This window comes from Macaca fascicularis, chromosome 7 (genome assembly GCF_037993035.2).
Source record: "Macaca fascicularis isolate 582-1 chromosome 7, T2T-MFA8v1.1".
Lineage (NCBI taxonomy): Eukaryota > Metazoa > Chordata > Mammalia > Primates > Cercopithecidae > Macaca > Macaca fascicularis.
This window is the reverse complement of record NC_088381.1, coordinates 77787754-77811045: the sequence shown is the minus strand read 5'-3', so window position 1 is coordinate 77811045 and position 23292 is coordinate 77787754. Positions and strand designations below refer to the sequence as shown.

The 23292-nt window shown below is 55.2% G+C and overlaps 1 protein-coding gene across 8 annotated transcripts in view; it reads left to right on the top strand.

Annotated features, from left to right (window-relative positions):
- The window catches only part of RGMA (repulsive guidance molecule BMP co-receptor a), a 46212-nt gene extending 31679 nt beyond the window's left edge, over positions 1-14533 (top strand). For 4 of the 8 annotated variants that reach the window (XM_073996796.1, XM_045396016.3, XM_065548488.2 and 1 more), the window contains exons 3-4: positions 5250-5764; positions 12240-14533. In XM_073996796.1, the coding sequence (XP_073852897.1) occupies positions 5250-5764; positions 12240-12947 (1223 nt within the window). In that variant the 3' untranslated portion in view covers positions 12948-14533. Of the gene's footprint in view, positions 1-3366; positions 3406-4217; positions 4417-5095; positions 5765-12239 lie in introns of those variants that run through there. The other 4 variants (XM_073996797.1, XM_073996798.1, XM_065548487.2 and 1 more) reach the window with 3 other exon arrangements.
- The last annotated feature ends 8759 nt before the right edge of the window (positions 14534-23292 follow it).

The following is a 23292-nucleotide window of genomic DNA, read 5'->3' as shown; positions in this document are numbered from 1 at the left end:
GCACAGAAGTCTCCCAGCAGAGGTATGAGAGCTCGATGTGCCACCCCCTAGTCCCTCCCTCTGAAGAGCCAAGGGAATCATCCCAGGCCTGAGCAATCCCTGGGCGAAAACACGTCCTTGTCGGGAAATGGGAAAATGGGGTAGGTGAAGTTCAGTCAATCTGGTCCTTTGGTCTCTGGCCAAACAAATGTCTCCACTGATACTGGCAGCTTCCGCAGAGGTGACTTGGGAGGGTGCAGGAAGGAGAGGAGGGAGGCGGCCAAGTTTCCCTCTATGACTGTCTCTTCAGCTTGGCCACCATAAGAAAATACCCCAGCCTAGGAGGCTTAAACAACGGACATTTATTTTCTCAGCGTTCTAGAGGTGGGAAGTCCTAGATCCGGTACCAGCATAGTCCGGTTCTGGAGAGAGGGCCCTCCTCCTGGCTCTCAGACTGTGGATTTCTCATTATATCCTCACATGGCAGGAGGTGGGAGGGGGGCAGGGAGAGAGAATGCTTAGCGTTCTTCCAAGTGTCTTTATTTTAAGGGTACCAACCCTGTCATGGGGGCTCCACTCTCATGACCTCATCTAAACCTAATTACCTCCCAAATGTCATCCCATAAGGGGTTAGGACTTCAACCTACACATTTAGGGGGACAAAGTTCAGTCTATAGCGCTCTCCCTGGGGGTGAGTGAGGCAGTGGGGTAAAGCCACCTGGTGCCCATGGGAAGCGAGGCCCCCTCAACAGTCATGACGGTTGACTGATCCTGGGCAGTCAGTGGATTGAAGGAGCTGCCAGGAGTTGGGGAACCTGGATCCAGGTGGAATCCACTGTGCCCTGAGAGTGAGTCCCAGCAGGGCCTACCCTGGGGAAGGAGGGAAGAGGAGAGATGCCACGTCTGCTGGAGCTTCAGGGAGGGGAGGCTCCCTCCAGTGCCCTTCCCGTCTCAGAAGCCCATGACTTCTAACGTCTGACCTCCCAGGGCTGCAAGCATTATCCCTCACTGTGGCCTTTGTCGGGACCCTGTTTGTTGGATGCCCCTGGGGCTCAAGGCACGCCATGTACATCTCTTCATATCCTCAGCGACACTTTAAGGTGGACACAGTCTCTACTTGACAGTTAAGGAAACTGAGGCTGAGTCAAGTTCCCGAAACTACTGGAAAGGGACAGAGTGGGACTTTGAACCAGACACCTCCCTTCAGGGCCTGTGCTGGCCCCCAGCCCACCCAGAGCTGGGGCTGGCAGAACTTGGAGGGAATAGTGAGGCAAGGAGCTCACCCCACCACCAGGATCCTGAAGCCTACAGAGGAGTGGGGGAGACGGGGACCCTGGTTCCTGGGTGCAAGGGTTCCAGAGAGTGACCTCTGCCACCATCTTTGAGTGGCAGGCAGACAGCTACGCCTGCTGGGTGAGGGGTGGTCTTGTTCTTAGAGTGGGTGGGCTCTGGGAGGAGGAGAGGAACGGGAGAAGGTGCCCATGTGGAATGGAGAAGTGAAAGGGCCTTGTCTCAGGCACTTCTTAGCCGCTCTGCATCAGGGCTAAGGCAGCCACATCCCTGCTGTTTGCTCCTGGGGGGCTGTCTGCCTCTCACCACCCCTCTGCCTGCAGCCCCCTTCTCTGAACCTTCGCCACCGGCCGCCTCCACATCCTGGGGAAATGCGCCTTCACACACTCCAGGCTGGCCGGACTCCATCAGGCTCTAGCTTGGCCCCTTGTGATTGCTGAAAAGAAGGTGAACCAACTCTGAAGCCTCACTACTCAAAGTGGGCCGCGGACCAGCAGCATGGGCCTCTCCTGGGAACTTGGTAGAATTGCAGAAGCCCTGGCCCGCCAGGCCACCCAGCACAGCCTCATCTGGGGCTACCAGATCCCACTCCACAGCCCTGGAGCATGTGAGGGACCCCTTTCCGGAGTACCTGGGTAGGATTTCTGTCATGAATTCCCCACACACCCCAGAGTTCTGTAACAGGGGTGCTGCTCTGAGAACGGTTTTGAAGGCTGTGGAGATAGCAGATCCCGATCACAAATCCAGTCCACTTAAAATTCAGGAGCCTGCGGGGTTGTCCATTTGGAGTGTAGAGCCACACCTGGGCGCCGGCCTGACCCTGCCAGGAGGCTGGTGGGAGCCCAGTGTCATAAGATGGGTCTTGCAGGAGAGGCTGGAGCCCACCCGTGGTGGAGGGAATCGGGAGTGTGCTAATGAGGCTATGTGATGATGTGTGGCTGCAGGGGCATGAGCTCACGGGTCCAGTGGCTGGATTCATGTCCTGCCCTGGCTCACTTCCTCGAAGTGAGACTTGGGCAAGAAGTCAGCCCAGCAGAGCCCAGCTTTCCCCTGAGCTGGGGATGGCAGTCGCACCGGGAAGATGCAATGGGGGAGGCCTGTACTGCCTGCAGCGCTGGACCTGGGACATAGCCAGCCAGCTGGGACTTCACAGTCCCTGCTCTCCAAGGTTCTACCAGATTCCGTCCTGGTGGAGAGTCAGAGCACAGCACAGCTCCTGCTTGTGTTGCAGTGGGGCCTGCTCTAAAGGGACAGGCAGTGTCCTTTTTCTACTTTGATCACAGTAAGGGCCAGAGGTAAACCGGAGCCTGAGCGTGGCCATCGGTTAACAGGAGACCAGTGTTCCTTCCGCTTGATTTTCTCTGATGCCCACATCTGCATGATTCTGAGGAGGCAGAATGTCAGGTCAGCACACCCGGCTCCTGGAATTAATGAGGTTGCCGGGACAGGCATTGTGTGCAGGCCGCTGCACCAGTCAGTTCCTGTGCGCTGGGTCCCTCCAAACGCTTGTTCTGCATAGTACTCCCTCCGCATACACCCCACCCCACTCACCTCCTGTACTGGCTTTATCAGGGGGCAGCAAGGAAGCTACCTTGTCCCACACAGACCACACCAACATTTCAAAGCCTGCAGGTAGGTTGGGCCCTTCCACATCTTGTACAGGTAAAGGAGACGTGAAGACAACAGAGCAAGAGAATCTTCTCATTGCCTTGGGAGGGAGACCTGTCCTCAGCAGCACACCTGTGTGGGAGGAAGACTACATGGGGGGATCTCACCAATGCTCCCCACGTATCTGCCATAGCACCCCTTTATAGTGGTGTATTAGTCTGTTCTCACACTGCTGATAAAGACATACCCAAGACTGGGTAATTTATAAAGGAAAGAGGTTTAATGGACTCACAGTTCCACATGGCTGGGGAGGCCTCACAATCATGGCAGAAGGCAAAGGAGAAGCAAAGGCACATCTTACATGGCGGCAGGCAAGAGAGCACGTGCAGGGGAACTCCCATTTGTAAAACCATCAGATCTTGTGAGACTTATTCACTACCACCAGAACAGTATGGGGGAAATGGCCTCCTGATTCAGTTATCTCTACCTGGCCCCACCCTTGACATGTGGAGATTACTACAATTCAAGGTGAGATTTGGGTGGGGACACAGCCAAACCATATCAAGCAGGTACCACCTGACTGTCATTTACCTAACCTGACCCTTTAAGTCAGCATACTTTAATTTAAATAAAGCTAATAAAATGGAAAATCTGTAGCTCTTACATCAATTTTTTTTTTTTTGAGATGGAGTCTTGCTCTGTCTCCCAGGCTGGGGTACAGTGGCACCATCTCAGCTCACTGCAACCTCTGCCTCCCGGGTTCAAGCAGTTCTCGTGCCTCAGCCTCCTGAGTAGCTGGGATTACAGACGCATGTCACCAGGCTCAGCTAATTTTTGTATTTTTGGTAGAGATGGGGTTTTGCCGTGTTGGCCAGGCTGGTCTCGAACTCCTGACCTCACATGATCTGCCTGCCTTGGCCTCCCAAAAAGTGCTGGGATTACAGGCATGAGCCACCATACCCAGCAATTTTTTTTCTTAATGCACATTTAAATAAAGGTATGACTTCTCAAATTAAAAGACAAAGTGTTCACTTAGGTATCTCCCGAAATTACCTTGTTACTGGCAGTATGGCAAACACAGGTCACATGAGGGGGAGAGCCCAAATTTCAGATGAGCACTGACTTCCCCCATGCTCAGGTCTGTGACCTGGGAAGGTGACTTATGCTCCAGTAGAATGGTGCCCACCCACCTGCAGAGGCGGGAGAGATCACCCAGGTCCAGGGCTGCACAGCGCAGACTGGGTTCACACAAGGTGCTGGGATAGGTGGGTACTTGTGCTTGCGTTAGCCTGCCCTCAAATATGTCTGTTTTTGGTTTTATGTGCAACTCAATTTTATAGGTAAAACCAGCACCGGAGAAACAAACTGACTTTTCTAAGGTCACAGGCCAAGTTAGTGGCCTAGACAGGAGTGCTGAGGCTCCCTTTCCCCCCTGGAGACCACCCCGGCCAGCACTGGGCTGTGACGCCAGAGGCTGGATCTCCCAGCTGGTCTGCTGGCCCCTTTCTCCTGGAATCCATGTAGAAACTTCTGCTGCAGGTGTGTGTGCCTAGCCACTTGTGGTCACTATGGGCTGTGCAGAGGAAGGCCAGAAAAAGGCAGGTTCTATGTGTTGAGAAGATTAGGTGTGTTAAAGCCATAGTTCTGGGGCATGGTCATTTTGGCTAATTGTCACTAAAGTCTCAAAGCTTGTGAGGGATCCAAGGTTACTACTCTCGGTTGCTTCTCAGCTTGCTTCTCCGAGCAGGACAGAGAAGGATGGGGGCTACGGTGAGCCTGAGGGAAGCCAGCTCCTCTATGGCCAGGGGGCTAATGGAGCACTCATACCAGGCAACATTCATTGAGTTTTGGCTATGAATGCTGGGGCCAGACTAAGTCCTTTATATATGATAAATCACTTCACACACATTATCCCATCTTCCAGATAAGTATAACAAGGCACAAAGACAGGAGGTCATTTATATAAGGTCATACAGTACCAGGACTAGGGACACATATTTAATAGTGGGGCTAAATTCCCTGCCAGATTCCTGTTGCTTTAGCCAAAATTCTTGGGGATGGCCATGAAAGTGTATATAAATGTCAAAGGCCCCGGGGTGGCCTGTCAGCTTCCAAAGTCCTGCTACCCTCAAACAGTGACCACTTCCCTTTCAGCCTGCCTGTCCGCTTGGGGTCACTATAGGCTGGGTAAAAGGACCCCTTTTCTTACCACTTGCAGGAAGTTTTTCACCATCTGTGTGTGGCGTGGGTGGCTCTGCCCTAGATGAGATGTCCTCCTGCGACGTGTGGCTGCTCCCCTGCCCCACAGATGGTAGCAGAGGCTGGAGTTGCCAGACTGCACCCAGACAGGCTGTTCATTCCTTTCTCCTCAGCCACCTCCCCGTGCAAGATCCTCAAGTGCAACTCTGAGTTCTGGAGCGCCACGTCTGGCAGCCACGCCCCAGCCTCGGACGACACCCCCGAGTTCTGTGCAGCCTTGCGCAGCTACGCCCTGTGCACACGGCGGACGGCCCGCACCTGCCGGGGTGACCTGGCCTACCACTCGGCCGTCCATGGCATAGAGGACCTCATGAGCCAGCACAACTGCTCCAAGGATGGCCCCACCTCGCAGCCACGCCTGCACACGCTCCCACCAGCCGGAGACAGCCAGGAGCGCTCGGACAGCCCCGAGATCTGCCATTATGAGAAGAGCTTTCACAAGCATTCAGCCACCCCCAACTACACGCACTGTGGCCTCTTCGGGGACCCGCACCTCAGGACTTTCACAGACCGCTTCCAGACCTGCAAGGTGCAGGGCGCCTGGCCGCTCATCGACAATAATTACCTGAACGTGCAGGTCACCAACACACCTGTGCTGCCCGGCTCAGCGGCCACTGCCACCAGCAAGGTAAGGGGGAGGGGGCGGCTGTAGGGCACAGCCCTGCCCTTTTTCTGCCCTGTGTGGACACTGAGAGGCTGAGAGGGCCTCGGGTGCCTGGAAATGGGGGAAGATGGAGCAGAGTGGGGACACGGGAGCACTCTCCCTGAGCATCCCAAGGGGTGGATCTCAGCTTCCTCCCTCCTTCCCTGAGCCAGCCCAGCCTGGCTGGCATAGCTCCATTTCACAAATGGGGAGCCTGACGCTCTAGGAGGCCAAGTGACCTTCCCACTCCAAGTGCATAGTCAGCTGGGATGCTGAGCTAGAATTTGCCCCAGGCCCAGGTGATTCCAGAACCTGGCATGTTCTCAGCGGCCCCACGAGGCCACTGAAGGCTGCTGGTTTTCCAACCCAAGGAGGCCTTAGCATGTGGGCAGCAGGACTCAGGTCCTGCTCATGGGGCCACAGCCAGAGGCAGCCACACACACGGCCATGGGCCCATGCAAGTGGACACTGCTGTCTACCCCAGGCTCTCCCTCCCCTACCCGCTTTTGGGGAGGATGTCCTGTGACCTCATATTCAGACTTAGCCAGAGGGCAAGGCCTCGAGGCCAGGAAGGAAGCTGGTGGCTCCCAGTTCAGGTGATGGGGACACGTCCACCCTCCCCAGTGCCCGGCCTACCAGTGCCCCCTGGGGTTTCCAGCTTGGCGAAGCGGCAGTGGGTCTGTTTTCCTAGGAAGAGCCAGTTGGAAGGCCATGTGTTGGGCAGTGCCAGACTTACCACAAGGGTGTTTCTGTTCCTTCCCACCCCTCCACACCCAGAGGAGGACAACGAGGTGACCTGGCAGCCGGGGAAATGCTCCATCCCTGCCACTTCCCTCTGCTCCGGTGGCCGTTGCCTGCCTCCAGGGGGTCGCTTTGTGGGCCCTGGCTGGGCGGGAAACAAGCAGGTCTTCACCCTGTGGATTCCCAAGCAGGCCCTTGGCACCAGACCATGACGCCTAATGGAGAAAACTTGCAGCCGGTACGCTCCACCCTGTGCCCCCGCAGCCCTCTGTAGACTCAGGGCCTGCATCAAGGACCCAGCCACCTCCCCCACGGCCCCTGCACCTCCCCAGCACGTACCCTCCTGAGAGCCAAGACAAACGGACGCCAGGAGCCTGAGGCTGCAGCTTCTAAATCCAGGCACCAGCACGCTTTGGAGGGGACCTGGCCTCCCTGTCCCATCCTGCAGGCTCCCAAGGGCTGGCAGGGCACACAGGGAGGTCTGAGGATGTGAGAGGGATGTGAGAGTAGAAGCACCAAATATGACAACAGAGCCAAGCCGCACACCGGGAGGATTTGTGGTTTGTGCTCAGGGAGGCTGGGCTGCTGCCTCCATTATGGGTGGGGGCAATGTGACGGGGTGGAGCAGAGCCTGCAGGCTGGGGCAATGTGCCTGGGCTCACGACACCACCCTCAGCTCTTAGCTGAGGCACACTGGGACCTTGAGCACAGCAATGCTATCCACAAACCACATGTGAAAGGACTGGTCATTCATTCCTTCTTATATTTCATTCATTCACTTGACCCACGTTTTTCAAATGCCTGCTCTGATCCAGGCTTGATTCTGGGCACTGTGGACAGCAGAACTGCCCGAGCAGTGAAGGGAGAACTTCCCTTCTTATCCCAGCATGGAGGCTTCCAGAAGAGTATGAAGCAGAGCTTCACCAACCCAGCCCGTTTCTGCTGCAACCGAAGAGCACCTTTGATCTCAGCAGGCTGAGAGCTCAGCCCTGTCAACCAGGCTCTGCTGGAGGCCAGACAGTGACAGCGTCTGTGGCCAAGTCAGTCTCAGAACTCAGGCCAGACTGGGGGTATTGTGGTCCCCCGGTGAGAACATCGGTGGCTGGCTTCAGGCACCTTTGGCCTGCCCCCGCCTGTCTTTCAGGCCTCCGTTACTCAGGTGTGTTTGTTCGCTCATTGATGGAGCGAACACTTACCAGACGCTGCATCTGTGCCACCTTCCGAGCTAGTTGTTGCCCTCCCTCCCAGAAGCTCCCAGACTAGTGAAGAGCAAAGACCGGCAAAGGGGAGCTGGTGATGGGGGCTGGGGCAGCAGGATGTTGAAGGCCATTGGGAGCCTTGGCTCTGTCCAGAGAACTGGGGAGCCCATCCACCAAGCTCACCCCTGAAGCACAGCGTGAGTTTCCAGATGGAGGAAAAGAGGAGTCAGCATCCAAAGCAGGCAGAGTGGGAGAGCAGCCTGGTGTCCGCAGGGAGCAGGGAAAGGCAAGGGACTTTCATCTCCACGATGATGAGGCCTCTGGGCTTCTGTGACCACCTCGACCACCACCAACAGAGCCCTCTGGGCCTGCCAGACTCTGCCCTCCACTGGAACCCACTCCCCTTTCCTCTCTCAGCCAGCCAGACTCCACCTGTCCCTGCACACCTGCCCTTGAAGGCCTCTCTTCAGTGTTCCCAGAGTGTGTCCAGCCCCTGCCTGGCCTGACCCTGACCTTGCAGCCATGAGATTTGCCTTGTGCAGAAGCTTCCTGTGCAAGTTCCGTGTGCATGAAGCTGGCCCCAAACACCTGGACATCACTAGGGGCCCATGACACTGGCAGTATCAGCCAATCAGCCAATTCCTCTGTTGTTGTGGACGATCAAGATCTGGTGTTTTTCACGTGGACATTTTAGCCAGTTTGTTACTGCTGTGGGACAGCCTTCTGTGCCCAGACCTCTCCTCCATCACCCTTTTTCCAGCTGTGCTGCTAGTACCCATTTTACAGATAAAGAAACTGAGACTCAGGAGAGGACAGGAACTCGAGTCCTGCGCCTTCCCCTTCCTTTCCCAGCTGGTTAGTTTTCCCCGTAGCACTTGCCAGCCTGTCCCTCTGCATGATTCATTTGTTTAATCTGTGACACTCTGGAGCATAGGGATCTTCTCCCTTGTGTACCCCAGCCCCCAGCACCGGGCGTGGCATGGAGTTGGTGCACTGTAAATAGTAGCAGATGCAGCCCGGGCTCTACCTCGTGCCCGGTGCAGTGGAAAGGGCCAGGGCCCCTTCAGAAGGGGGAGCAGCAGAGGCAGGAACAGCAGCCCGCCCGTGGCTGTGTTGGCAGTGAGCCGCCAGCTTTCGACAGGCCCCCTTCATGCTGTTACTTGTGGTTGAGTCCCTGGTACCGGTGCCAAGAAGAGTCAAGCAGCCTGTCAGCCTTCCAGGAGGCTGTCTCTGAGAGATGGTGGTTAGAGCGAAACCAGCCTTTCCTGTTCCAGGGAGACTGATGGCACTTGGAAAGCAGGACGCCCCCCCCAACCCCCAGTGTCTGTGTGGCCCTGCACACCAGGCAGGGACACCAGAGTCTCCCCCTTCCTCCCCCCATGGCAGGACCACCCACGGCCCAGACCACCCTGGCTGGCCCACCTCCAGCCCCCCCAGGCGGCCTCCACACCGAGGTGGGCTGGCCAGTGGGTGGAAAGAAGGAAGAAGTAGGAGGTTGAACCGTATGAAGTTGCCATTTCCATAGGTCAGGAATGGCAGAGGAGCAGCAATTTCATCACGTTCCAGGCTTAGGGCTCCATGCTGGATGGAGAGGCTGCAGCCATCTTTGACATCCCACAGCAAACCGGAAGTGTGCCATGTCCTAGGGCCAGGCTGGGACCCCTGTAGGAAGGGAGGTGAGGAAATCGAGTCTAGTGCTCAAGGAGCTGTGCCCTTGGGGTCCTCCTGGTGCTGCGCTCCATGGACTCCCACAGAGCCGCGGCCCCAGGCAGTCTCCATCGGGCACAGAAAGCACAGCGCCGGGTGCCCGAGATGAACGGGCTCATGAAAAGACTGCCATTTCTTTTACAGTCCTCCGGCGGCCTGCCCCTCATTCAGCTCCTCCCAGCCTTGCCTTTCTGACTAACATGGTGAGAGGACAGGATTTTCCTTCCTCAGAAGCCTGGGCCTAGTGTCTCCCTCTGTTCTTGTGGGGGTTCCACACCCCTCAGGCTACCAGTTCTTCCCACTTCGTCACCCCAAAGCCTTATGCCAATATGGGGAACCCACAAAGCCACAGCAACACAGCCAGGGACACCTCTAGTGGCTCTCAATACCCCACTGGCTTGTATTACCTAGAAGGTTCTGTGGCCCCCTTTTCGGCCCTCAGGCCTCTTAGCACCTGGCCCTGAGGCTATGACCCTGGGCGAGCCTGCCCCAAACTGAGGCCACTATGCTGCACCCCTGGCCTCCGGGTCCCAGAGGACAGGATGGCCTCTTGCTACATCCCTAGCCAGACCCCACCTTCCACCTGTCTGCGACTCTCCTGCCTGAGCTGAGGTCCTTCTGTAGTTTCCCTGCCTTCCCTTCCCCATCAGAGCAGCTTTTTATTTTATGTTGCTTTCTAGCACCTCACACTGTGCCCTCACCACACATCTGCTGTTAGGCCAGAAACTCCCTTGGCGCTTAGTGGCATTGCCCTCTACCCGGAGAGCCGGCCAGGCAGTCCTCATGCCTCCCCGAAGTGCCCAGGCAGAGAATGACTGTGCACGTCATCAGTAGCTCCCCCTTGCTCGGACCCCTTCAGCCTGCAGACCCTCTGAGGCCGGGTTGGGGTGGGATCCCTTGGGAGCTCTGTCAGCCAGCCAGCTAGCTGGCCAGACCCTTTCCTGGGTGGGGAGGGGTGAGCTCTGACCTACAGAGGGGTGAGGGGTTGGGGCTTAGTGGTGGGGGTAATTGCTGGGCCTGGGAGAGGGTAGTGCAGCAGATAAAGGTGGGGTTTTAGCAGGAGGTCCCAAAAGGCCTGGGTGCCACCTTGCCCCCTTCACCCCACCTCCCTTCCTGGCTTCAGGCTGGGATTCCAGGTTCCAGCTGCCCTTGGTCCAAGGGGACCAAGGCACCCAGAGCTCCTGTGGCAAAATAGCTGGCACCTGGGAAAGGAGTGGAAGAGGGGGTAGTTGTTTCTCCCAATTTCTCTGTTTCCAACCCAGAGAGCCTACTTAGTTAGGGTTAGGGAGGAAAGAACAGCCAGATACCGCCCAGGACAGGACAGTAGAGGAAACTTACCTGCTACCCTGGCCACCTGCCCTCCTCCTCTCAGGCCTGCCACCCAGTGGGCTTGTGGCCAAAAGAGCCCAGACTGTGGAAACCCAGAGTTTAATCCCAACTCTGCCTCTTGCTGACTGTGTGACTTTAGGCAAGTCACTGCCTCTCTCTGAGCCAACATTTTCTCATCTGGAAAATTGGGAGTAATGTCACTGATCCTTGCAGTGTCACATGAGACTAGAAGTAATAAATGCAGTGCCTGCTGAATGCATCCAGTGCACCTGTGTTTGGCTCTCAGGAGGAGAACAGTGCCACCCAGCCGGCTGCTCCTCCAGCAGCTCAGTTCAGCCCTTCACCCCTGGCCACAGGCTCCAGCAGAAAGGAGTTCCCTCCTCCAACCCTGGCCAAGGTTGCGCGTTCAGCCTGGAACATCCATCTCCCTTTTACCCACCAGCACCTTCTTTCCTGTTTCCCTCGTCCATGGCCCAGCTTGGGGACCCCTTTCAGCAGCCTTGGGACAGTGGCTTCTACTTGCCTCTGCCTGCTTGCATGAATTTTGCCTTATTCATTCTTTCTTTCAGCATAATTTCCCTCCATTCCACCTGCTGTAATGTTCAGACATTTGCTTGGGTTCTTTGTCAGGAATTGTGCTCCAGTACCACCGTCATTATGCAAGATGATGTTTGCAAACCATACTGGTTTCCTATTGCCACTGTAGCAGATTAGCGTAAACTGAGTGGTTCAAACCAACAGAAACGTTTTATAATTGTGGAGGCCAGAAGTTGAGAATATGTCTCATGGGGATAAAATCAAGGAATCAGGGCTGGTCCTTCAGGAGACTCCAGGGGAGAATCCATTCATTGCCATTGCCAGCTTTTGGTGGTTGCCAGCATCCCTTGGTTTGTGGCCACATCATTCCAATCTCTGCCTTGTTGATCACATCATCTTGTCTGTCCTAGTTAGTCAAATCTCCTTCTGCCTCCTTATAAAGATACTTGTGATTCCATCTAGGGCCCACCCAGGTAATCCAGAATAATCTCTTCATCTCAGTGTTCTTAACCTAATCACATCTGCAGAGTCTCTTTTGCCATCTAAGGGAACATTCCCGGGTTATGGGGATTAGGGCATGTTCTCCTTGGGAGCCATTATTCAGCCTACCACACTGGGTTTTTAACCTTTTATTTTTAATTATCTATGCTTTTATTTTTGTGGTTTGCTTCCCTATATAATAGTAAAAGAGCTAGTTTTCTACTTCGGGTAGTGGCCTAACATTTTTCTAAGTCACTTTTTAAAGTAAAAAGGGCAAGTTTTTTTAAGGAACATGAAGTGCACAGCTGCACAGGTGGAACTGATCTGTCCAACCTGGGGAAGGGAGTGTCCAGGGCATCCCTAGGGAATCCTTTGTGCCCTCCTCTCAGTCTAGAGCATCTTAAGTGTGGGACTGGGCCTCCTCCCACTGTGCCTCACCTACTCTCCTCTGCCCCTTTCCCCGGCAGCTCACCATCATCTTCAAGAATTTCCAGGAGTGCGTGGACCAGAAGGTGTACCAGGCTGAGATGGACGAGCTCCCGGCTGCCTTCGTAGATGGCTCTAAGAACGGTGGGGACAAGCACGGGGCCAACAGCCTGAAGATCACTGAGAAGGTGTCAGGCCAGCACGTGGAGATCCAGGCCAAGTACATCGGCACCACCATCGTGGTGCGCCAGGTGGGCCGCTACCTGACCTTTGCTGTCCGCATGCCTGAGGAAGTGGTCAATGCTGTGGAGGACTGGGACAGCCAGGGCCTCTACCTCTGCCTGCGGGGCTGCCCCCTCAACCAGCAGATCGACTTCCAGGCCTTCCACACCAATACTGAGGGCACCGGCGCCCGCAGGCTGGCAGCTGCCAGCCCCGCACCCACAGCCCCTGAGACCTTCCCATATGAGACAGCCGTGGCCAAGTGCAAGGAAAAGCTGCCAGTGGAGGACCTGTACTACCAGGCCTGCGTCTTCGACCTCCTCACCACGGGCGACGTGAACTTCACACTGGCCGCCTACTACGCCTTGGAGGATGTCAAGATGCTCCACTCCAACAAAGACAAACTGCACCTGTATGAGAGGACTCGGGACCTGCCGGGCAGGGCTGCTGCGGGGCTGCCCCTGGCCCCTCAGCCCCTCCTGGGTGCCCTCATCCTGCTCCTGGCCCTGTTCCCTGTGTTCTGCTAGATGCGTAGATGTGGAGGGAGGCACAGGCTCTGTCCCCTCGGCTTCTCCATCTGTGGGCTGGGACCGCCAACGGGGTGCAGATCTCCTGGCATGTCCCCCATGGCCCCACAGAACGCCAGGGACCGCCTGCTGCCAAGGGCTCAGGTATGGACCCCCCCCCCTCTAGTGCACGTGACAAGGTTGTGGTGACTGGTGCCGTGATGTTTGTGACAGTAGAGCTGTGTGAGAGGGAGAGCAGCTCCCCTCGCCCCGCCCCCGCAGTATGAATGTGCAAAACAGCCCCTCAGACTGAAGCTCCCCACCCCCACCAGAGAGACACTGGGAACCGTCAAGAGTCAGCTCCTTCTCGCAATGCACTGAAAGGCCCAGCCGACTGCTGCTCGCCGATCCGTGGGGCCCCCTGTGCCCGCCACATGCACGCACACACTCTTTACACAAGAGCACACTCGAAACCCCTAGGCCAGCGGGGTCACCCCAGCCACACAGGCATCCTTGGGGCTCAGCCCCAGGCAGGGCACCCCTGGGGCGCTGCTTGGCACCTTAGCGGACTGATGGAAGCTTTTGGCCAGTAGGTGGTGCCTGCCTGGTGCCTTCTTGCCTGTGGCCTCCCTGCCCATGCTCACCTGGCTGCTGTGGGTACCAGTGCAGGTCCTGGTTTTCAGGCACCTGCTCAGCTGCCCGTCTTTGACCTGGGCCCCCGCCCCTTCCACCCTGTGCTTAGAAAGTTGGAGTGCATGGTTCTAAATGTCTAAACAGAGAAGAGATCCTTGACTTCTGTTCCTCTCTCCCTTCTGCAGATGCAAGAGCTCCTGGGCAGGGGAGCCTGGGCCCCAGGGTGTGGCAGGAGACCCAGTGGATGGGGCCAGCTGGCCTGCCCTGATCCTCTGCTTCCTCCTCACAACCCCAAGAGCCCCCACCCAGTCCACCCACGTGTGGAGTCTGGGGAGAGGAGCAGGGTCTTAGGCTTCTCAGCCCTGAGCATCCCTGGCAGGGTCTCCAACTTCTAATCTCTTCCCTTAAGCCCTGTGGCCACACAGCCAGGAGAGACTTGCCACTGGCTCCCGCCTCATTTCAGCCCAGGGTGCTCATCCAGGAGCCCAGAACAGTCCCACCTGTGCTGCTATGCCCACAGCACAAAGCCGGCTTTGCTCCCAGAAGTGCAGCCAGGCCCCAGAGGGTGATCCCGCCAGCAACTCTACAGCCCCACACCCTCCCCACCCATCAGCATCCACGGCAGCCCCTCTGCTGTTCCCCAGGGACCTCTCATACACTGGCCAGGAGGCTGCAGAACATGTGTCTCCCCCTCCCTCCAAGAGGTCCTGCTCCCTCTGCCAGAACCGTGTGGGCGGTGGGAAGGCGCTCGGCGCCCGGCCCCTCCCTCTCCCTGCTGGTTTTAGATGGTCCCTATGTTGGAAGTAAAAAGTGAAGCACTTTATTTTGGTTGTGTTTGCTCACGTTCTGCTTGGAAGTGGGGACCCCTCACTGCGTCCACGTGTCTGCGACCTGTGTGGAGTGTCACCGTGTGTACATACTGTAAATTATTTATTAATGGCTAAATGCAAGTAAAGGTTTTCTTTTTTTGGTTATTTTCTTTTAGACATGTTGGAGTTTGTTTTCTGAACAGACTTTGGCTCCCTTGAGGGGGGGTGGAGGATGGACTTTGGTGGTGGGGTCCCCTGCGGCAAGTGTGTGTGTGTGTATGTGCACGCGCATGTGTGTACGCGTGTGTGTACGCATGTGTGTGCGTATGTGTGCGTGCAAGTGTCGTGAAGGCATGTAGAAGGTGCAGCAGTGTAACAGCCACCACACGTTGCTTCTGTAAAATTACTTTTCCTCCTCACGATGAGCTGTCTTCGGAGCTTGGCAGGCCCGGGTCCTCTTGTTCTAGTGACAGTGGAACCCAGTCACGGAGACAGGTGACCACATGGTGGAGGGACATACGGTGCCCTCTGGGATGAGATGAGTGGGCTGGCCTGAGATCCGGGATGACTCTCTCCCAGCCACCACTGTCAGCCTGGAGCCCCAGCTGTGGGACTGCCTGCCACCCTCCCTGCCCAACTTCACATAGCCGGGGTGGAGCAGTGGCACTGCAGAGGAGGCTGCTGTCCATGTCATTGTGGGACCAGGTTTATTGCCAGCTGTGATCACATTTCATCTGTAAAAACTACCCAGTGGGGGCCGGGCGCGGTGGCTCACGCCTGTAATCCCAGCGCTTTGGGAGGCCAAGGCGGGTGGATCACGAGACCAGGAGATCAAGACCATCCTGGCTAACACAGTGAAATCCCGTCTCTATTAAAAACACAAAAAATTAGCCGGGCGTGGTGGCGGGTGCCTGTAATCCCAGCTACTCGGGAGGCTGAGGCGGGAGAATGGTGTGAACCCAGGAGGCGGAGCTTGCAGTGAGCCAAGAGACAGCAAGACCCCGTCTCAAAAAAAAATTATCCAGTGAATCAGAAACAAATGTAGGCCCATTTTGCCAATGAAACAGAGACTCTGTGAGATTAATTGACTTGCCTAGGGCTCCTTAGCAACGGGAGGGGCAAACTGTGCACCTAGGTTAGTACTGCCCTGAAGCCCCTTCTCTCCAAACTAAATGCCATGAGGCAGAATAGCAGCACAGTTAAACCAGCCTACGTCCTGGCTTCTCCACCTCCCCAGCAGTGTGACCATGCACAAGTCACTTCACCTCTCTGAGCCTGCATGCTGTTCTCTGGAAGATGGGGGGTGCCTGTCCCACACTGTTTTTTGGAGAGTCAGGAGTTCATTCCTGTAAATTGCTTAGGAGAGGGCGGGGCACCCAGGGCTTGTCTGGTGGTGGGGAGGGAGGGGAGGGAGTGGTATTTATCCCAAAGCAAGAGAAATCAGGTAAGGGGAGAAGGAAAGGGGCGATACAGACCCTGGACTCGGGAGAGGTGAACCTACAGGCTAGCAAGGGGAGGAGTCCCAAGAGTGGGTATGTATACTAATCCCAGGCAGAGCAGGAAGGCTGAAGAAAAAGGAGAAGTATCTTTTTTTTTTTTTTTAAATGGAGTCAGACGTCTTGCTCTGTCGCCAGGCTGGAGTGCAGTGGCACAATCGCAGCTCACGGCAGCCTCCGCCTCCTGGGTTCAAGCAATTCTCCTGCCTCAGCCTCCCAAGTAGCTGGGACTACAGGCACCTGCCATCACGCCCGGCTAATTTTTTGTATTTTAGTAGAGACGGGGTTTCACCTCGTTACCCAGGATGGTCTTGATCTGACCTCGTGATCCACCCGCCTTGGCCCCCCAAAGTCCTGGGATTACAGGCATGAGCCACCGCGCCCGGCCAAAAAATGAGAACTTTCTAAAGCCCTGTTCTTGCAGGGCTCCCAGAGAGAACACAGGAGTTGGGTTTAGGAGGCAGGAACCAGACTGGAAAGGACAAAACATACCCAGCATCTTCCCTGGTGGCTGGAACTGTCACCAGAGGCCTCATGCCCTTAGCAGCCAGTGGAACAGAGTGACTCAGGGAGGCAGCAAGGAGGAGCGGAGCCGTTGGTGCTCGGCTGGCGCAGAGAACAATTACTGAGAAGCCAGGGCGCACAGAAGAAAAACAAAACAAAAAAATTCGCCTCCATTAAATGAAAATGCTAAATGGCACTAGCCAGAAAGTATTCCTGGTTTGGAATTTGTTTTCAGGACCCTAAATGTCACCGGCTGGAGTTCTTTCCCAAGTATCACGCTACCAGTTGCCCTCATGAACATGGAAATTTCATCGTGATTATGGAACACAGCATCCTGAGCTAAAAGATTCTCAAGAGGCAGCTTCATCTTGCAGGACAGGCTAGGCTTGGAGCCTCTGGAGGTTCCTGGCTGCCAGCTCTGTGGAGGCCTGTGGCCTGGAGGTAAATGCATTAGCACCCGGAGGTGGGCGCCTCTCCCCGCCCCATCCTGTCTCACTGATGTGTTGCCGAGAACTCCTGGAGTTCTTGTTTAGCTAACCAGAATTTGCAAGGCTAGAAGACAGGAGAGAAATGGCCTTTAAAACAAATGAATGAGAGTCATGATGAAGGGGACAGACTGGGGGGTGAAAGTCATTACCAGAACACTTGGGCAGAGACCCGTCAGAGCCAGGGAGGAGCTGTGTCAGCAAGTGGCATGGAGCAGGGGTGGCACTTGGACTCGGGCTGCAGGCAAACTTGGCGTCAAAACTGGCTCAACCCGTCGCGAGCTGTGTGGTCTCCTTGGGATTTTTTGAGCCTTAGATTCCTTATTTGTAAAATGGATTTGTGAGTCCCCACCTCCCAAGGTCAGTATGGAAATCCAATGAGCTAACACCTATCAACGGCCTCGCACATGGCCCTAGCCCTGCGCATGGAGGCTGCCAAAAGTCACCGCCTCCTCTCTGCAATTGCGTTTATTTATACATTTGATAACTATTGGGTGACTACCCAGCATTGATCAGGGGGGTGGGGGGCTGCCGCATTGACCCAGACAGACTGCTGTGCATTCTTGTTGGAAAGACAAGGCAATAAACCACAGTCACAAAACCCAGGATCCCATGGTAACGAGCTCCACAGAGAAAAGCGAAGTGGGCCAGAGGTTCTGAGAGACACCCATTGGATTGCAGGAGGGTGAGAAGGGGTATTCATCTGTGGTGGAGTTAAGGGGACCTCTGACTAGCTCACCTGCATGAATTTGGGGAGCAAGCCATGCAGAGAGCTGGGGAGAGCATTCTGTGCAGAGAAAACAGTGCAACAGCCCTAGAGCGGCAGCAGCAAAGGGGTAGTTGAAGGGATGGTGGGAAGCCACTGTCACTGGACAATAGCAAGTGGACAGACCAGGGGTCCCAGGTGAGGCTACAGAGTAGCCAGAGTACGGCAGGGCTCTCCAGCTCCGGGAGGACTTGACGTTTGATTCCAGTTGCCAGCGGAAGCCGTTCACGGGCTTTGAGTGTAGGAATGATGTGTCCGACTTGGGTCTTTTTATTTTTATTTTTTAGAGACAGGGTCTCACTCTTATCACCCAGGCTGGAGTGCGGTGGCACAATCACAGCTCACTGCAGCCTTCACTTCCTGGGCTCAGCTCAAGCAATCCTCCCACTTCAGCTGCTCAAGTAGCTGGGATTACAGGTGCCTGCCATCACGCCTGGCTAATTGTTACATTTTTTGAAGAGACGGGATCTTGCTATTTTGCCCAGGCTGGTCTTGAACTCCTGAGCTCAAGCAAGATGCCTGCTTCAGCCTCCCAAAGTGCTGGGATAACAGGTGTGAGCCGCTGGGCCCGCCCTGGATTGGGTCTAAAAGAAACCGTTCTAGTTACTATACAGAGCAGACTTGGGGCCATTGCGGGAGAAAGAGGAAGCCGGTCTGAGGTAGTGGCAGTGCAGAGATTGTAAGAAATGATGGGCTCAGTAATAGACTGGATAAAGAGAATGTAGCACATATACACCATGGAATACTATGCAGCCATAAAAAGGGATGAGTTCATGTCCTTTGCAGGGACATGGATGAAGCTGGAAACCATCATTCTCAGCAAACTATCACAAGAATAGAAAACCAAACACCACATGTTCGCACTCATAAGTGGGAGTTGAACAATGCGAACACATGGTCACAGGGAGGGGAACAACACACACGGGGGCCTGTCGGGGATCGGGGAATGGGGAGCTGGGGAAGGGATAGCATTAGGAGAAATACCTAATGTAGATGACGGGTTGATGGGTGCAGCAAACCACCACGGCACATGTATACCTATGTAACAAACCTTCATGTTCTGCACATGTACCCCAGAACTTAAAGTATAATAATAATTTTTAAAAAAGAAATGATGGGCTTTGGGGTCTAATAAGAAGGTGGGGCTGACAGGGCTTGGGGAGACAGAGAGCTTGACAGGAGACCACGATATCTTCCCCAGGGGTCTGAGCACCTGGGGAAGTGGTGGTGCCATTTACCATGCCTGGAAAGATCATGGGAAGAGCAGGTTTGGGACACTGAAGGCCCGAGAGCCCCTGGCAAATCACGAGTGTAAGTCCAAGAGTCCAAAAGCTGAAGAACTTGAAGTCCAGTGCTTGAGGGCAGAAAACAGCCAGCATGAGAGAAAGATGAAGGCCAGAAGACTCAGCCAGTCTAGACCTTCCACGTTCCTCTGCCTGCTTTTATCCTAGCCTCGCTGGCAGCTGATTAGATGGTGCCCACCCAGGTTAAGCATGGGTCTGTGTCTCCCAGTTCACTGACTCAAATGTTAATTTCCTTCGGCACCCCGTCTCTACTAAAAAAATACAAAAAAATTAGCCGGGCATGGTGGCGGGCGCCTGTAGTCCCAGCTACTCTGGAGGCTGAGGCAGGAGAATTGCGTGAACCCAGGAGGCAGAGCTTGCAGTGAGCTGAGATCGCATCACTTCACTCCAGCCTGGGCAACAGAGCGAGACTCCATCTCAAAAAAAAAAAAAAAATTCCTTTGGTGACACCCTCACAGACACACTCAGGAACAATACTTTGCATCCTCCAATCCAATCAAGTTGGCACTCAATATTAACAGTTTTGGCCGAGCGCGCTGGCTCACGTCTGTAATCCCAGCATTTTGGGAGGCTGGGGTGGCAGGATCACGAAGTCAGGAGATCGAGACCATCCTGGCTAACATGGTGAAACCCCATCTCTGCTAAGAATACAAAAAATTAGCCGGGCGTGGTGGCGGGCGCCTGTAGTCCCAGCTACTCGGGAGGCTGAGGCAGGAGAATGACGTGAACCCGGGAGGCGGAGCTTGCAGTGAGCCCAGATCGTGCCACCACACCCCAGCCTGGGCAACAGAGCAAGACTCTGTCTCAAAAAAAAAAAAAAAAGTATTAACAGTTTCATTCATTAAGGCAATGACCATGGGGCAGCTCCTGCATGCCAGGCCACCTCTGCCCTGACATATTCCCAGGCTGACCAACAAGAACTGGGGAGAGGGCGTCTTGAAGAAACAGTCCACCCTCCGCCCTCACATACCTGTGTCTCCCAGTGGACAAGACACACAAGGGCAGGGACTGCACTTTCCTGTGTGCAAATCTCGGGGATGGTCCAGAAATCACATCTCTTTGGTCTGATTGGCCTTACCTACCAAACCCTTGAAACGATGGAAAGAAGCTTGGTGTTCCAGTGAGGGCCAATGGGAAGACCCCCACCCACCAAACCCTCTAATTAGGAGCCTACAGACCTCATTCCATGGAAGTTCCCCTTGTCCCCTGGGAAACCACCACCTTCTGAATCGGCAGAGCCAAGGCCCCCAGTGCCTGTCTTCAACAGCTTTTCTTAGCCACCTTCCCCATCCTGCAGGGCTTTTCAACATTTTGACCTTTTAATCCTTCCCTGCCTAAGATATAGACGTGGTGTTAGTACCGGAACCCTGAAGGCAAAGGAACAGAAACGAACACTCTCAGAAAGTCCTAGCAGGATGGTCTGAATTAATAGACGGCTGCAGGCAGCCTGTGTGCAAGGTATGTTCGTGGTGGTAGCGGTGTTTCCGGAATGAGGGCTGTGATCCCAGGCAGCCCAGATCCCAAGGCCAAAACATGCATGTCACCTGGCATCACCCTGTCCTTGCCCAGGGTGACCCTGAGACAGCAGTTGGATTCTTCCACATTTGAACTCAAACCTGCTCCCTCAGCTCTCCCCAGCACGAATTGGAGCCCTCTCCAGGCCGTTGAGCCAAAGCAGAATGTGTCTGGCCAAGCAGATCTGCCCAGGGAAGAACAAAGATGTGTTCAGACACTGTCTGGGGAATTGGTTTTGAGCTCACTGTGAGCTCCATTTGTGCAACAAGGTCAGCGTCAACTGTTACAGAGAAGGGGCTTGTGACAGTTTATTACCCTGCTGAGCTGGCTTGGGGTGAGGGGGACATGCTGACTGCAGGACTCTAAAGGACCTAAGGCAGTTGGCAATGTGGGAAGCAGCAGTCCCCAAAGCACCCCCTCAAGGAAACGATGCAAGAGCTCTGTCCACCGGACCAGCCCCACCCTACCCCGCCACGCCCCGGCCTAGAGGGAAGGACCTTGCATTTCATGGGCCTGGATGGCCAGGGATGGACAGTGGCATGGGCACAGAGACACCTGGACAGAAGGAAGGGCCCAGGCTCCAGAACCAGACCCGATCCAGGCTCCCAGCTCTGTCACCTACTGGCTGCATGAAAAGGGTGACTTTTCCTTGTTTTGCAGCCTCAGCTATCTCAGCTGTGAGAGAACAATGGCGCCACCTCCCTCACGTGGTGATCCTGAAGATTAAATGTAATGCATGCAGCACGGCTGCCGGCCCACCATGTGCTCTGAGTAACTGGCCGTTGTTCTCTTCAGCCCTCCTCTTACTGACCACCTCGAGGGCACTGTTCCTCCAAGCTGACCATTTCTTGCCAGTCACCCACTGCCCAGCTCGCCCCGACCATAGAGTGGGCTCTAGTCCACGTGCATGGTGAGCTGCCATCTTTGTTGTCCTCTGGACACCACGTCTACCTCCTTGGGAAATAGAAATGAGCCCTGCATTTGAACCTACCCTTGAGTCCTGCATTGCTTTGTCAAATTTCACAAAAACCCTAGAAAGCAGATATTGCTCTAGTTTACAGATGGATAGACAGAGGCTAAGAGAAGCCAACTGACCCGCCTCAGGTTACAACCAGGGTCCGGTAGGAGAGCACGCCTCCACCCACCGCTCACTGCACCCACCGACTCCTCGCTTGAGGGCAGAAAACGAGCTGGGGTGGGGCGCTCCAGGGAGCACAGGCAGCCTGTGTTCAAGGCAAGCTCCTGAGCCCCACAGCAGGGGCGGAGTCAAACCAGGGCTCTGGTTCTGGGGTGAGCAGAGGGTGGGGCCAGGCCCCCACTGGGAGGCTGACTGAGGAGGGGCTCAAAGTGCTGGCAGGCTCCATCAGAGAGGTTTGATGAGCAGGGCTGCTGAGTGACCCTCAGGTCAAGGCTGGGGCCTGGGCCACCAGGGACCAGGTCTGCAGGGCCAGGGGTCCCTCCCAGGATAGAGCAGGAAAACTCTGGCAACCGCCTTCTTGAGTGGACTTGACCTTCCCTTTCTTTGCTAATGATCTCAGATTAATCCTGTAAAGCAAGTGCCCCAGGGTGGGTGTTGGTTGCACAAAACAAGAGCAGTCTTTCTCCCCTCCCTTCCTGGCACAAACATTTGTAGGCCACCCCCGATGTGGCTCGTCGTGGTCTGGATTTGGGGGCACATTCAGTCACTCAACAAATATGTCGTGAGGCCCTGTGATGAGCTGGGGGGCTGTGCTTGATATTGGCAATACAGCTGTGATCACTCGAATGGATGTGCCCACCCTCACGGGACTGACCTCTAGTGGTGACAGACACTAACCGAGTCACATGTGTGATTACATGTGTAATCATACTTACATATGTAACAACACATGAGTTACACGTGCAGTGGGGGGAGGGGGCCCTTCACGGTGACCAGCCCAGCAGGGAAGGGGATGCGGGTGGCAGAAGGAAGTGGTACACCCTGGTCCTCATGGAGCTCACGGCAGGTTCTCTGACCCTCACCTTGAGCCACAGGCTGTGTCTGAGCCTCACTGCCCTCAGCTATAAACTGGGTGCACGACTAGGCCTTAATCACTGGGCAGCGGGAAGTACTACATAAGCTCATACTGGTGCATACTGGTGCAGAGGCCCTTGGGAGACCTCAGGGAAAGCTATTGCATGAGGCAGTGACAGACTCGGCCTTCGGAGTCGGGCTAGAATCTGAGTTCTGACAATGATCCCTGCCTTGACCCATCTCTCCTCAGGCTGCCCTGAGCCTTCCAGTTAGGCCTGGGCTTTGGGCTTCCATGTTTGTCTCTGCATTGTCCGATTTTAGCAAGAGTCCCGCTAAATCGGTCTCACTGGAATCCCCCGCCCTCCACATCTGATTGCCCTCCCTGTCTGATCGTGGTCTTCACACCCCATCACCTCCAGGGGACGTCTGATCACCTGGCCTGCCTTCAGCAAGAATCCCATCAGGTCCGTTTAGCCAGAATGCCCCCGGATGTTTCCTCTTAAGAGGTTTTCCATCCACTGAGCCCACCCTGCTCCTTGGCCATCAATTCCCACTTGCCTATACTGTATTCAGAGTGGACCCCAATCTCTCTCCCCAGCTGCAGTGGGCCCTGTCCGACACTGCCCCCCAACTTAAATAAAGTCTTTCTTACTGTCTTTAACACATGCCGTGAATAAAGTTTTAGCAGATCCACCAATTCCCAGCTCTGTGATCTTAGGCAAGTTACCTAACGTGTCTGGGCCTCAGGATCCTCATTTGAAAAATGAGATAAATGCCACTCCATAGGATTATCAGGAGACTAAATGAAAAAAATGCTACAAAGCGACAGGCCCAGAGCCTGGTGCCCAGTAAACCTTGGTA